The sequence below is a fragment of the Plecotus auritus genome, assembly GCF_963455305.1.
Source record: "Plecotus auritus genome assembly, chromosome: 8".
NCBI classification, from domain to species: Eukaryota; Metazoa; Chordata; class Mammalia; order Chiroptera; family Vespertilionidae; genus Plecotus; species Plecotus auritus.
This window is the reverse complement of record NC_137782.1, coordinates 50,126,686-50,143,370: the sequence shown is the minus strand read 5'-3', so window position 1 is coordinate 50,143,370 and position 16,685 is coordinate 50,126,686. Positions and strand designations below refer to the sequence as shown.

General features: G+C 34.7%; 1 protein-coding gene across 3 annotated transcripts in view; it reads left to right on the top strand.

Moving 5' to 3' along the window:
* Positions 1-16,685, top strand: part of CDH7 (cadherin 7) — a 233,439-nt gene that overhangs the window by 60,885 nt on the left and 155,869 nt on the right. For all 3 annotated transcript variants that reach the window (XM_080685076.1, XM_080685074.1, XM_080685075.1), the window contains exons 5-6: positions 5,591-5,758; positions 8,643-8,830. In XM_080685076.1, the coding sequence (XP_080541202.1) occupies positions 5,591-5,758; positions 8,643-8,830 (356 nt within the window). The remainder of the gene's footprint in view (positions 1-5,590; positions 5,759-8,642; positions 8,831-16,685) is intronic.

Sequence of the window (16,685 nt, the reverse complement as noted above, 5' to 3'; positions counted from 1 at the left end):
ATTCACAGACCAGATTTCTTAGGGAAATTAGTTTAAACATCACAGATAGGATGAACTCTGCTAAATCAAAGACTAACTTAAATGGCTTATTTTTAATATTAAGAGCCAAAAAAAATAAGAGTTGCAAGATTGCCTAGATAGAATATGTGGCTGTTTGGCTAGATGCTGTGTTTTGCTTTTAAGCTGATACAGTTTACATTAAGTAAGAATATAATTTGGAGCACTATATCAGCTATAAAATAATATTTTTTCAATTCTTCTTTTCTGGCTCTGTGTGGAGGGAAGAATGGGTGGGTGTGTGCCACGGATTCTCTTCATTGCTGTGAAAATCCAAAACTTCCTTATGTTTTAATAATTTTGCCTTTATCACAGAGAATTCTTCAAATAGCCATGCTTATGATTATGAATATTTGATAGTACCTAAGATTCTAAATGAATTTTTAATTTCACTTATCCTGTTTTCCATATTTTTAAAAAAACGGCAATTTTAATTCATTCTCAAATCACTGCGGGGGATAAAAATTTTAAATGTCTTTTGAGAATGGCAGTTGTAATCATGCATGAACAGAGATGTGAATTTAATTCTAGCCTGTCATTCATTAGAATTTTCGGAGACTGCATTGTATATTTAGTGGTGGAGTTTTAAAGCCACTTGCAAAGTCTAGCAGAGAAGAAATAGTTGTGATTAAGCAAGTACTAAAGGAGAAGCAAGTCAAAGTATTCTGTTCATGATATGAAGCCTGTGAATGTAGAAAGCATATTTGTGGTTGATTGCAGGATGGACCTGAGAACTTAAATTCAAACACCCACCCATTCCTTTCTCTATCTACTCTTTATAGCCTGCAAAGACATTGACAAGTTTCTGACATTTTGCTAACAAATTATATACTCTTGCATTATATAAGTGCTCTAAAAATAGCATGTACTAATTCCAAGGGTTAAATGTTTTGCTTCTCTTAATGGTAGACTTTTGATTTTAGCTCTGTTGTAAGCTAACAGGTTTTTCATAAGCCCTGTGTAGGTGAGGGCTCCCTGGTTGATTAACTGGGCAGTAATCTATTGCATGGGATAATATTATTAGTACTTCAAACTTAAGTTTAATTTCAGAATCTAAGGGCTTCTGTATGACCAGGGATGAAGAGAGTTGGACTTTATTGTGTTTAGAGTTTTCAGGGCTCTAGTCATTGGGACTTCTCATCTGTAGTCATTAGTGTAGAGCTCTTTTGGGAATTTTTACCGTCTCTGCTAATTCAGAAGATGGAGAATGCACTTTTTGCCCCCAAAATGTATTATTCTGACCAAAAAAAAAATGGACAACTTTTAGTACTTAAGGGCATGAAGACCTGTAAATTAAATTAAGGACACATATGTAATACCTTAATCAATAAAGAAATTGAAAAAATTTGAGTTAGGCTTCTTTACTTGGTGTCAGTATTATTCTCTGTGTGAAATAACATTATTTCTTTATCTCTAAATTTAAGAGTTTTGAGAAGAAAGTAACATTTCTGACAGAAAAAAACAACATGCTGAATATATGCTAACTCAAGATTATGTAAAAAAAAAAAAAAAAAAAGGACCAGAAAATCACTATTAAGTACATCTCTAAGTTTTTTAACTTCTAATTTATTTTTTAAAAAGAAAAATTTTAAGTTTATTATTAATAAGGATCATATTAATAATCAATATTACTATTTATGGATCACATATCATTAACCCAGCATTGCTGAAACCTCCATGCTCATGGTTCATTGTAGCACCACTTATAGGCCCAATGACCAAAGGGAACTGTATTTCCTACCTTAATTTCTCCATTCATAAAACAAGAATGAGAGTACCTGCAAAAACCATTGTTGACAATTGACTGCAACAAGCAAATAGAGATAATTTAGTAGTAAACTAAGAGATTCCTGTCACCTATCTTCACAGTGTCTCCCAATTTACTGAGAGACTGAGGTTATTTCAGAGTGTTCACCTATTCTGTAAACCTGCAAGCAAACAGACCTCTGTTTTGTTCTCTTTCACATATGGCAGTTCAAAATGAAAGTGCAGGCGTCTTGTTCTAAAATTAGTAGGATGTCAGGATGTCATCAGCAGAGCAAGAAACCCAGCATGGGACCAGTGTGACTGCACAGGCCACAAGGCCACGGAGCTGGCCCTGGACAGTGGATTGAGTGTTAAATATCACTTGTCATGTCGGAGTTCTTTTGTAAACATAGAGGTGTGACTACTTGGTATCTGTGTTATGCTGGGTGGGGCAAAAGTAGTTTACAGTTGGTCATATGGAAAATAATACAATAATTAGTAAGTGATAACACAAGAATAAACTCTGTGTTTGGTGTACTCACAGCTGAAAACCTACTTTTGCCCCACCTTGTATATTACATGTGTATTTATTACCTCATAATTTTATGTAAGTAATATAGCCATCACAAAACCTCCCTTCCACTGCCCTTACACGTGATCCATTCTGTGGCATGGCTCATGGTGTGGAGGTGCCTCAGGCGTGTCAGGGCTTGCTGCCAACCTCCCCTCGCAGCCTACACAAGTCTCTTCCTCAGCCTCTTCATTTGATGCCAGCTCAGAAATTCTTTGATGTTCCAGAAGCTTTCATCTTTACTATTGGCTCTTCTCTGTCTTCTTTTGGTTCTATTATATGCTTCACCAAAAGGTAGACAAATCTAATAATACAAGGCTCAGACAGAAAATTTAGAAATAAATATAAATTATTAGGAGGAGATTCACCTTGCATGCTTAATGTATATCGCACCTAGACAGCACGGATATCTTCAGCCACATATTTCCTGGGTCATGTGATAGTACACACTCCTGAGACTAATCCAAAGCATCAGTGAGCAGAATGAAGGCGCCAATATTGTTTGATTCTCTACCCTGGGGTGGTACATACATAAATTCTTCAGAAGATTCCATGGTAACAGAACATGCAAAAACAAACAAATCCATGACTGGTAGGACATTAGAGAATCATCTAAACTTTTATTTTTGACCAAACACCATGCTGTTGCTGAACAATAACAGTGATAAATTTATGTTTCAAATGCACAGTACTTTTTTGTGAACATGGATTATAAATATATGAAAAGTTCTAGGTTACTGGGTCAGATGAAAAATTATTCAGAAAGCCCCAAATGTGATCCAGTCTCTTTTCTAAAGAGTTGCAGGATATATTCTTCTCATTAGAGTAGCTAAAAAGTATTAATTATTGAAATTAAATAGTATTGTCTTGCATAAGCCCTAAGAACTGTAGGGATCCGACTAGCAGGATTGGCCTTTCCCACTTCAGAGCTATAGTGTTAAGGACTTGCTGTGTGCATAAAATACATAGCAAAACGCAAGTCAAATGTAGCATCTGAGACTTCTTTTCCAAATGTCAACAGTTTATACATAAAAGCGAAAAGCTAGCAAAAGTCATAGAAGTATAAATCTATCATTTTTTGAGTGTCCCTATTTAAATTCAATTCTCTCCCAATTATTTTATTCTTGTCAAAAATATGTTTAATATTTGAGGTATTGAGAAATTACCTTTGCCATCTGCATTACTTTGCAAACTTATGTCATGATTTTTGCTTTGGGAAAGTGTTATTTATAGGATCACTTATAAAGAGGCAATTAGAGGTGTGAAAAATAAGTGAGTGATTTTGACTACTGGACTTTTCTCCTAATAATTCTATATTTTCTTTAAAAATAAATGCCTCTAAGTTAGTCTCTGAGGGAAAGAGGCTGTAGTGTTTCCTTTGCTGACGTGTTGAAATGCTGTGGAACTCTATCACAGTAATTGTGCAACAGTGTCCAACAGTGTTAGTATTTTAGAATAAGTGATCGTTAAAAACAACAGCAATAACAAAAACTGGCCCAATTAAAGTATAATTTAAATGCTTAACATATAGATGTGATCGTTGGTATGTGTGTGTCTGTGTGTTTGTATTTGATAGCTAGTGCTCAGATCTAAGCAAAAAATGTGGTTACTTAAGATAGTTCGACTGTTATCTAACTTGGAATCTTAGGAATCCATAATTCATTGCTTAAGTCATTCTTAAATATTGAAAAGCTTTTCTCATCTGTTTCCCATCCCAAGAACAGTTGTTGAACTATAGAATATTGTGAAGTACAGGGCCAGACTAGGATAGTATTACCTAGGCTTATAAGTTATACTTAGAGCTAAAATATAAGACAGAACACTGAAGAAACAGCCTTTAAACAATTTAAATTAAATACAAAAATTTGGAGGATATAAAATCATTTCTATGCTGAACATGAGGGGAAAAGGATACTTATCCAAATTTGTATATAATTGTTTTCTTCCTAAAGACCCATCCTCTATCAAAAAACCCAATTTCTCTCATGAAAAGTCCATGACACAAGACTTCCTCTCCCTCAGGAGTGAGGGAGGATTTAAATTCTGACTTGCTCCTGAAAGTTAGAATATTTAATACATTTTAATAAAATATATTAGACATTTTTTTCAAAGTAAGTCAATAAACAAAAGTGTCCTAAGTGCTTAGGTCAGATATTGTCTTTGTTGGAGAAAATGAAAGTGCAAGAAATGATTAAGTAAGATTCTGGATTCCTTGTATTTAATTAATAATGATCTCATATTGCTAGTTTCAAGGTCTCTATAGACCAATATTAAATAAATACATTTTCATTAATATTAACTAGATGTACATATGCTAAGTATATTAGGAATATATGTCATTTTATATATTTACGTATAACATAAACTAAATTCTACCTCATAATTAGATATTATTGCCTAATATGCTTACATAATAATTAAATTATATAGGTATTAATATAAAATAACTTACTACAATAATGATTACTGAGTCAAATTTCCCCATCAAGCAACACTAAATTCTGAAATCAATTCGTCATGCATCTAAATTATTGAGGGCTATCAATACTAAATGCAGCTGACTAAAAACAACAGAACATGCTAATATTTTTAGTGCTGTTGATGACATTAGTATAGTCATCTTATTTTTTGGTACTCTTCCTCAGACCTATAGATATAACATAAGATCACCCAGCATCATAGCCACAGTTTGAAATGGTGTTTCGCTTATTAAACGTGAACAACTCTCAGTGTTTTCTTTGTAGAACGTTTCCATTATTTTGATGAAAAATGGATAGTAGAGACCATAGTTGAAGGTGTCATGGTGATTTCACATCACCTGGAATTAAGTTGTTGGAGAGTGTAAAAGAGAAGAAAAGGGTGGATTTATTGTCATACACTTGTACAGGTGACTGCCCATTATTCTAGATATGGATTTAGTTTTGTTTCTTTATAACTTGATATTTCCTGAACCGCATTTCTAACAACTTGAAGATAGTCCTCTCTGTCCAATATTGAAAAGACCTACTCATCCACATTACAGCATTTTCTCTGTTTTGTAATATTGTATGTAATTATCATATCCCTTTGGTCTTTAATATGCATTAAAATTATTAAAAATAAATAAAACAACAAAAGGCAACATCTCAAGAGGGCCTTGTGACCTATGTCAGTGTTCTTCACTCGTATGAATTCAGTGAATCGTGATGCCTTTTACTGGGATTTGAAATTTTACAGGAGTCATCAAGACCGCCCTTCCAAACATGGATAGAGAGGCTAAAGACCAGTATTTGCTTGTTATTCAGGCAAAGGATATGGTTGGTCAAAATGGAGGACTCTCAGGAACCACATCCGTCACCGTGACCCTCACTGATGTCAACGATAACCCACCTCGCTTTCCTCGAAGTAAGCAAGCTATTTTGTTAAATGGAGCCAGGTGTGCTAACTTTCCTTGCCCATCTATAAAAATGTCTTTATAAATAATTTTTATTCAAATTCTGCTCAAACAAATAATTTACTATTACTGTATTCTCCCACAATTTTGTTTTACCAGGGGCATGATTTTAATTCAGAAATATAGAATAAGGAGATATTGAAAATAAATAAAAGCAATCATATATTTGTATTATTTCTCTCTAAAATACATGGTTCTTCTTAATTCACATTATTTGAATACTAGAGGCCCAGTGCACAAAAATTCGTGCAAGAGTAGGCCTTCTCCCGGCTGCTGGCACCGGCTTCCCTTCGGCACCTTCCTCCGGCCACAGGAGGGCATTCGGGACTCGGGCTGCTTCCCTCTGACCCCGGCTTCATCAGGAAGGATGTCCAGTCTAATTAGCATATTACCCTTTTATTATTATAGATTATACATTATTGTCTTTGTTTAAATATTAACCCTTTTAAAAAAATTAATACATTTTCACTGATTTCAGAGAGGAAAAGAGAGGGAGAGAGAGGTAGGAACGTCAATGATGAGAGAGAATCATTGATTGCTGCCTCCTACATGCCCCCACTGAAGATTCAGCCTGCAGTCTGGGCGTGTACCCTGACTTGGGATTGAACCATGACGTCCTGGTTCATAGGTTAACACTCAACCACTGAGCCACACTGACCAGGTGTATTAACCATTTTATTCTAAGACATTTTTAAACATTCTGTAACTTACATGGTTGTTGCAATGAGTAATATAAAATAATACTTTATATTATTAGAAAGCCAAAGTAGGAGATTCCTGAGCTCTTTAATTTCTTATTCCACTCCTTTTTTAACCGCTTCATGCACATTGAACATTCCTTTCTAGTTCTACCATATCTTTCTTGGGCAAACACTCAGTGTTCCAAAAAGAAATCAATCTAAAGAACCAGAAAACCACAGGCCCTCAATTTAGTTTCTTTGAGCAAAATGGCTTTTGACTTAACCAAGAAAAGATTAAAAAAAATTCTGTATGAAGAGATGTTCTGATTATAAAAAAGCATTTTATCTTGCTCTCTTTCAGTTTCCTTTTTCCCCCCCTCTTTTGTTAAGTGTATGTGGTGCTGCTTTAGAATGTTCAAGAATGTGAGGAAATTTTATAGACTACAATGTCTCTAAAATGCTTGTTTGATAGAAATGGGGAACTAAGCTCCCTTACACAAAGACCTTCGGAGTGAATAAAGGCAAGCAAGGAAGCTTTCTCTGCAGATATGAATGCCACTATGTTTTCTTTCAAATACTGCTTTTGATTTTTCATTTTATATATTTTTAATATTTATATTATACAGCCAACATTTTAATAACTCCTGGCAAAAAACAAAAAACAAAACACCCATACATTTATATCCTAAGTTTTTCTTTTTAAAAAATGAACCTATCCTTAATTGTGCTCTTGATGGCTTATAAAGGGGGAGGTGAAGATTGTAGGATTAAAAATATACAATTGGGCTCAGAATAAATTTAAATGTTGCTCTTTTCTTTAAGCCTACAGAGATAAAAAGTGATGCTTAGAATTTTTGTGGTTTCAGTCCTCAAGATTTGATAAGATAGAGCACAGATTTTCTAGCTTTAGATCCTCTCCTACTTATTAAAGTGAAGGAAAGGAAGCCAAGGATGTGTCATTTGATTTTTCAGTTTTTGCTGGGATTTTTCTCTAAAATTAGGTTACTCTCTTAACCTTGAAATTTTTGGATTTTTATTAAGGAAAATTTTGGATATGTGTATTATCACTCAAAAATGATAAGCATATATTGTAATCTTTAAAAATTGTAGTCTTTAAAAATCAGTAACTTATTCACAAAATTTAGAAAATTGCAAACAGCAACAGCTCTCAGCCTAAAATGTGTTTCCTATAGATACATTTTTCTTTACATATTCCTCTCAGAGAGAAGCCTTCTTCAGTATAAGAAAGTGAATATGCACCACATGTGGCAACCTGAAGGAAATGGATTAGGGGGGAGGAAGCAGGAAACAGTAGGTGATTAGTGCAAACAGTGAAGGAGCATCTGTTCTGAGGACTTTCATAGCTTCGGAGGGTTAGTCCACACATTTCATCTGTTTCCCTAACTTTTTTATTCTTGTATTTTTGAGTTGAGGGATATTGAAGAGGAATTTTTGTAAGAGAATTTTTTTTGTTTTTTTGTTTTTTAAGACAAATTATCTTCTCTTTTTTGCTTCTTTTTCCTCTTGTTCCTATGATATTGCCTCTGCTCTGGTACCATTATATCTCTGTCAGTCCTGCATATAACCCACAGAATCATCCTTGGTAAATTTATGAGCTAAAACAAGACTAATATTGTTTTTCATAAACTTTATTATCCAGTTTTCTGAAACTCTGTTAGTAAAAGAAGCTATTATGTAAATTCCAACCTTAAGTAATCAGAATTGTTGAGGCTTGTATTTGCCAATGTGAAGCCTAAGCTATACTATTTTTATTTTTTAATATTTACATTATATTAATTATAACTGAGTTGTTTACATTCAATGATTGTATATGAATTAACTGTAATTATTTTAAATGTATTTTGGTATTTAAAGTAGCATAGTTCCTACCACTAGAAATTACAGAAATGGAGATTCTTTTCTTGCCTCTTCTCAGGCCATATGTTTCTGCTGACACATACTCATTATTATCTAATCATCCTCCTGAAATATCTTGAAACTAAATGAAACTAGTCTCATATTGCCTAGTGTCTTCTTTATTAAAAAAGAACACACAAATTAAGCAAAGATGATGCAAAATAGCCAACTAGTTACTTTTTTTCTCCTCTGTTACCTTGGTATAAGTTTTGGCTCATTTTTGTTTGACTTTTCGCAGGATCTTACCAATATAATGTCCCTGAGTCACTGCCAGTGGCCTCTGTTGTGGCCAGGATTAAAGCTGCTGATGCAGATATAGGTGCTAATGCTGAAATGGAATACAGAATTGTGGATGGTGATGGATTGGGGATTTTCAAGATTTCTGTTGACAAAGATACACAGGAAGGAATCATTACTATACAGAAGGTAACATTTTATTGGTTTTTATTTTCTATATGGCAACTTCACAGAGATTACTGAGAAGTCATATCTACTTTGAAGGGGAAATGTATTAGACAAACTGAATGGCCACATGGAACCATCATTTTGTGTGTGTGTGTATGTGTGTGTGTTGTTGTTTTTTTTTAATTTTAGGAAGAGAGGGTGTGCATTTATTTGTAGGTATCATGATATTGGGGAATAGTGAATGACATGTGTAATCATATTCCATCAATTCTATTCTCTCAGTGAACCCCGCCCTATCCATAGCTCTATGACAATCGGCACACTGGCCAGTGTTTCACTCATTTTAAGCGACCTGTTTGGAGAGATGACTGCCTCTTCACTGATTATTTCAGTAATGAAACCTTACTATTAACTGAAAGCCTTTGCAAGCAAACCAGATAAGCACTCCACATACTGAAAATAATATAAACTTGGAAACAGAAAGCAAAATGTTGAAAGCTTGCTACATTATTAATTTTTTAATTTGTATTAATTGAAATGCTTGAAAAATTTATTCAAACAGAGCAAAGTAAGTTGTGAACCCCATAATGCCTTCCGTCTAGATGCAAAGCAAATCATTGTCATCCAAACTGATGGCTGTCTGAGGGTGTTTTTTAAGTAGCTCCTGACACTGATTAGATATGGTGAAAATGAGCTGCTTAATCCATCAGCTCTGTTTAGACATGATCTTTAATAAATGTTAAATTTTAAAAAGTGTCAAAAGGAATTATTACTTATCTCAAATATTGGAAACACTAGAAATTGAAATATAAATGAAAATCCCCACTCTGAAAAGGCTGGGATTTTATGTCAGTCTGACAGTCCAGGTGTAAAGCTCTGTAATTAACTCTTCTAGATAATTAACACATATCAAAAAAGAAAGTTATATTTCAGTTGTTATAGGAAAACATATGTTTGATTTCAGGCCAATGGGCAAAACATTTCTGTAGTTATTTCCAGTGGACAGCTGCTGTTTTAGCTCAGCTGGTGAAAATCTATGTAAAAAGTTAAAATAAATAGGATTGGCCAACTGTTGGTAAAATATTTTGTTTTGTTGTGTAAAATAAAAGGAATGCAATAAGGTACACTGCTGCTCAAAGATTTCAAAGATTCATTCGAACTCAATTACTCATATTCAAGAATGTTTAACTATTTTTGTGACATGGCATTATAGATGCATCTAGTTTTTAGGTGAGAAACTATTAATCCAATCTCATTTTCAAGAATTATTTTATCAATTTGTTCAAATGTAATTAATATTTTATACGCAGCTAGTAGGCTTCATACTGTTATAAGGTCTTTCATTAATCTAGTGCTTGTTCTCTCTACAAACCTTAAATAGGGCTTATATTTTAATTTATCACATAAGCATCCAAGAACTGTTGGATCCCTTGAATTATTTAAACTGGTATTTTCCAAGTATATATCCCGCTATTCCCCAGTTCCATTTGAAGAGCCAGAGTAGGCACTAAGCCACTTTTCATTCCCAGAAGCAAGATGAATTTTCTAGCTCTTCGAACACTCCACCTCCTGTGAGAGTCTCCTATGCTCTGCCCCCGTGCCCTCTTTCACTCACTTTTCAATCTGGAAAAGTGTTCCTGTTGTTCCGTCTTTAAACCAAATAGGTAAACTAGAAAGTCAAGTTGTCTGTACAAACTATTTTTCCTGTTCAAGGAAGAGTGTGTTTTGTGTGTGTGTTTCCCTTCAATGATGGACACTTGGTCTAATACAAATGCAATGAAGTTGTCTCAATTCCACAAACACTGTGGCTTTTCATAGACTTAGCTGCGGCCACGAGGATGTGGATAGATAACCAAGGCTGTGTAAGAGTGTCCAGGAGAGCTCAGACCCCATCTGCCAAGTCGACTGGTCAGTCCCAGCTAGTCTCAATGTGAACATGGCCTGAGGAAGGAGTTGAACAGTGGACGGATAACACTGTTCCCCATGTAGACAGAGAAAGGGAGATTTTCCAAAGAGGTGCCACCTGTGCAGATTCATCACATGCAATGACTTGTGAAGTCAGAGTTAGAACTGTGAGTAAAATGGGAAAGGGATATTGACATCAGGCAAGGTGATGTAAGTGGAGGGGCTCCTTCCCATCTTTATGTCTCCTTCCCAAGACCGCAGTTAGTTAGTGAATAGGAACTAACTGTATAATAAATTGCAAATAAGAATGGATTATAAATTAATATTAAAAGGCATTTTAGGTACGCTATAATAAAATACATGACAGAATAGAAAATGGTATTTTCTAATTTCTCTTAATCCTTTATTATTGGAACTGTCTGTGATAATTCTAATTCATTTCAAGCATTTCAGTTCCTTTCAGAGGACTGTATTATAATACCAATATTTATTTAACATGTCATTTTTCTGGTTTTAGTCAAATAGCACATCTTTTTTCATTATTATTACATGTAAAGTATTGGAGTCATTCTAGGTTCTTATCTTGCCTTTTCTTGATCCATATAGCTCTTGGCTGTGTTTTTTTCTGTTTTCTTCAGCATTCTCCTAAGGTTGGTTATCACTGCTTCACTCCAAAACTACTATTTTAATAGCTCTGAGCTCACGACCTGCTTCTCAATTCTTAAATCTGTGCTTTAAAAAATTGCTGTTCAAAACGCAACACCATTTTATTTTTATCATTTTAACTAGTTTGAAAAGAATCTACATTACGCCAAGGAAATAAAGGAGAGTCATAGAGCAAATTGAAAGGAAACAGTAAAATGATCACTGGAACTACATAACAAAAATTCTAAAAGTATTTATTGAAGACCGATAGCTTCATGACAGCTCATGAGAAGAGTCGTTATGTTTCTGGCTTTCAGTCCACCATAGGGCATCCACCCACTAGGAGTTGTGGATAGAGTAGTCATCCCCCTTGTAGTCATCCCCCCCATTACATTCCTGAAATCCACCTTGTAAAAGCCCTGGAGTTCCGCTGCTTATGTGGATAAAGCCATTTCTATTGGAGTTGGAGTATTTTGTATCTGTGAACCTTCCTTGATAATCATCCAAACTTACTCTTTCTCTACAGTATAATAAAACTTGAGTCCATTGCTTTTTCATAAACAATGTGCCATCATGAGCTTTATTCCACTTTGAGAAAACTATTATATTTTGAAACACACACACATATATATGCCATTCTTGACATAGGGTGAACTTAGGAGCAGGGAGAGAAGAATATAAAAGCAGTCTTTTAGAAAGATATGATAGAAAAAGAAAAAGAAGAACAGAATTGTAAAATATTACCTTCAGATATGTTATTATTCCAATACTCTTACACAGATAGTCCTTACTCATATGACTAAATATGCAGAATTTACAGATTAAAAATTGGTATAGATGTTTTCATAGAGGATTTTTTTTTCTGTAATTTAATTACTTTTTTATACACTAAGAATAAACACAATTATATAGTTTAAAGTGATGACAAAACTACAGTTTTAGAAAGTTAAAACAATGTACAAACTTTTTTAATGGCCATTTATAAATGATTGGATTATAACCAGCAACATAAGGCTTCAAAATTCACTAAGTATAAACATAAATATTATCCCATGTGCATGAAAACTGTCTTTCCACCTAGAATTCTTTTTACATTTCTATACCACAATTTTGACTTTAGGAGCTTTGTGGTCTTTTATTTTTCCTTTGAGATATAACATTTCTTCTGCTATGGCACCTCTGTTTTCAATCTAAGACCTCAATTGGGGTTAAATATGGAATATGGAATTTTGCTTCTATAAACTACATTACCATAGCATTACAGTGCAGTAAAAAAAAATGAGCATTTTCAAAATGCATTTTCTATAAAGCATAAGTACACATGCATCTGGATCTGTGGATGGCTTGTATGGTGGCTCACATGTTTTTAAGCTTCTTCAGATCAATTGTGCTATACTGTCTTCATAATTTCTTTATATCCATACCCTAAGAAAGGTTAAATGAAGTCAGAACCATCAAATAATAGAGCATTGTTGGGGAGGTATTGATAATACAGCTAGCCTCCATTCACTGTCGGAGAGGAAGAGTTAGAATATGCAAGGTCCTGTCAACCTTCAACTCAGCTGCACAGATTTCTGAGCTCTGGGGTTAACCATCTTGTTACTGAAATGTGTCCTTTCTCTATGACTTGCAGTAATGAGGGACTAATTCCCAGAGTCAAGCATGTGTTACAGTATTTCATAAAATGCTGCTGATGTGAGGTAGAGGGAAATCAAGCCAACAACATTTCCAATAGATTTTTCTTCTTCTCATTACGTGTTTCATTCATTAATTCTGCTGCTGTGGATGCACATTTTTCAAAATGGAGCAAAGATATTGCTTCTATTTGGTGGAAAAGACATGTTTTAGGTTATTTTAGTTTTAAAGGTTGGATGTGATATGATTAACAGAATAACTCTCATTTGGTGAACTTCTGAATTTCAGATTATATTTTCCAATGTATTAAACTTATTGTTTCTTTGTGATATATAAGTAGATCCTAACATCATTTTAATCATGCACATATGTGCATGTATATATGCTGTCATCTATGTATTAATGTATAAAACTTACTTGTGTTTAAATAGTAAAGATTAGATATAAATATAGGGTCTTAAAGCCCTGGTCAGGTAGCTCAGTTGCTTAGAGCATCATTTCAACACACCCAGATTGCAGGTTTGATCCCCAGTCAAGGTACATACAAGAATCAGCCAATGAATGCATGGTTGAGTGGAGCAACAAATTGATGTTTATTTCTTTCTCTCTCTCTCCCCCCCTCCCCCATCTCCTTGTTCCTCTCCCCACTTTTGTCTAAATATATATATATATATATATATATATATATATATATATATATATGCCTAAGCGACCATTATGACTGAACAACTGGATGACCGGCCAGTAGCTATGATGCGCACTGACCCAGATCTTGCTGCCAGGGCCCTGACAGCCCTGAATCTGGTTCACTTGCATCCAGGACCCAGACAGGAGGAAATAGGGAGCCCGATTCCTCACAGAATCGGCCGTTGGTTAGCTTGCTGCTGGGGCCAACCTCCTGTGGTCCCTCCCCCCAGCCGGCCTCCCCCACCCCCCATCAGCCCGATCGCCAGCTAAGCCAAGGGACCCCACCTGTGCATGAATTCGTGCACTGGGCCTCTAGTTCAATCATAAAATTTAAAAACAATTTTAAAGTAAGAAATCACTCTTTGAAGAAAGTTGATAGTAATGTAAATGTCAATACATGATTGACTTCATTAAAGAGACTAACCTGCTTGCTTAGTAATATTTCAGATTTTTAAAATGTTTTATTTTGACAATTTATTAGAGCAATGTTCTCAGAATGTGTGTTATGTCAAAGACATTTTCTAGGGAATTGATCATGAGTTTTATTTTTTTATTATTTTTTTGCTTAGTACAAGTCTCAGATAATATAGGATTTTTGTTATTGCTTTTTACATGGTGTGTTTTTACCTAAATTAGTTTCAATAGGTAGGATTCCTAGAAAGATGCATTTAAGAAAGAGATAAAAGATAATTTAGTGATTGTATAAGGAAAGTTGGAGAGATAATTTCAGGAGAAAATTTATGTTTTCAGTATGGGTAACTAGATGAATAATTGTGTTGTTCCTTCATAATGGGAGTGTGGAGATGATGAATGTAGTTTGGAATGTTACATGTGAGGTACTTCTGATCCAGGTAAATAATGTCTAGGAGGTCAGGAATAAACATTTGTAGCTCAAAGGAGAGGTCTTTTTAATGACAATTAAAAATAATACAGCAGTGAAGGGGAGGGGGTGGGAGTGGAGTGGAGGGGATTAATTGGGGAGAATAGGGGACATCAGTAATACTTTAAACAATAAAGATAAATTTTAAAAAGTAAAGAAACAATTGGAAACTTCCATAAAACACGTATATAAAATGGGGAAAGAATGCATTCCAGGGGTCCTCAAACTTTTTAAACAGGGGGCCAGTTCACTGTCCCTCAGACCGTTGGAGGGCCGGACTATAGTTAAAAAAAAAAAACTATGAACAAATTCCTATGCGCACTGTGGCCCGGGACAAGTCGGCTGCTAAGCAGGACAGACAGCAGCACCTGGCGGGCCGGATAAATGTCCTGGGCGGGTTGCATGTGGCCTGAGGGCCGTAGTTTGAGGATGCCTGCTGATTAGACATTCCTTGGTGAAGCTGAAAAATTTAAGTTAGCAGGGCAGAGAGATTTAGAGAAGGCAAATTGTTTAATTCTTCCATGATTAAGGCATTTTTACAGAGTTTAAAAATAACTGATCAATAAAGCAAATAAATAACAATTCACATTCAGATAAGTAAGAGGAATTGCATATATTATCAATTATGGAGGGAATTGATGGATCCTGGAATATCTCTTAGACTGTGGAGACAGGATATAACCAGTAAGGAAATGATTGGAAACATCAAGGACCTGGAGTTCATAGAAATTCCCATGTCTAGATCTGACCTCTCTCCCACAAGATCATTTGGTCATTGATTTGATCAGCTGGTAGTATATTCAAAGCAACAGAATATGCTTTGATCTAAAAGATAGGTAGAATCTTGAGAGAAATAGATGTTTTTATAGATAACAAACAGGCTTAGTTCTTTTGTACAAAATCAACATTAAACATAGGACACTAAATAATTAGACATGCTCACATGCATTTGTACACACACACACACACACACACACACGCACAAAAGAACAGAGTGAAGAATTTCCAGAATTTAACTTTAATAAATTCCAGAAACATCAACAACAACATTGACCCAAAGTGCAAGATCTAAAAGCAAGTCATTGAGATTAATGTCAGCATGTTTGTCTATAGCCCAAAAGCCAAACTCTATGGAAGGGAAAAAATGCAGTGCAATGGTTTTGTTAAGCGAATTCAAATTATATTTAACTGAGGTTGTACTATTGATAAAGCTAAAAATGGCAGTAGAAGCTATTGATAACTATTTGTTACAATTATCTTTTTTAATTCAAGATATATATATATATATATATATATATATATATATATACATATACATATATATGTGTGTGTGTATATATATATATATATATATATATATATATATATATGTTATAAACTGACTTTGCCAAAGACATAGACCCTGTTGTCCTGAAAATAGAAGAAAAAGACATAGTCTTTCCTTTTGATTTGCTCATAACAGCAGGAAGTAATGGCACTAATTGTGGTACAGTAGTAACACAGCTAATATTTGACCAGTGATTACTGTGTAAGTCACTGTTCCAGATGCTTTAAATTTATCAGTAATTTACTGCAACACTATGAGGATGGTGAGGTAGGCAGGTACCTAAAAGTCATAATGCTATACATTGTGAGGCCCCAGTTGCTCCTAGGGACTAAAGAACTTGTTTTAGAGGAAGGGGATGTGTGGTGGATGGACATGGCCTTGAGTTCTCATAGTCTCTCTGCCCCAGTACACTTGCAGTTTTGGACTTTCACTGCAACGCTCTTCTATTTAGTCCTTGCATTAATGAATAATACCTACCTTGCATATTTTTAAATGCATGTTAATGATGGGTGTAAAACCCCTCGTTGGTACTCAGCTCTCACTGTCAAGTTTTATTATTAGGCAAGGGGATTACCAGAACACTCATAAAGATTTCATTAAGAAATGGCAAAAAAAGTTACATGAGAAAGAAGGGCTTTAGGATTTAAACAACTAAACGTTGTAACTAAGGCAGGGATTGACCACCTTTAAGGACCAAATAGTAAGTAATTAGGCTCTGCAGGCCACACAGACAATGGCTGTTAATTTAAAGAGCCCAGTTTTGTATTTTGGGGAAGACTGTGCTAATCAAGCTCTTC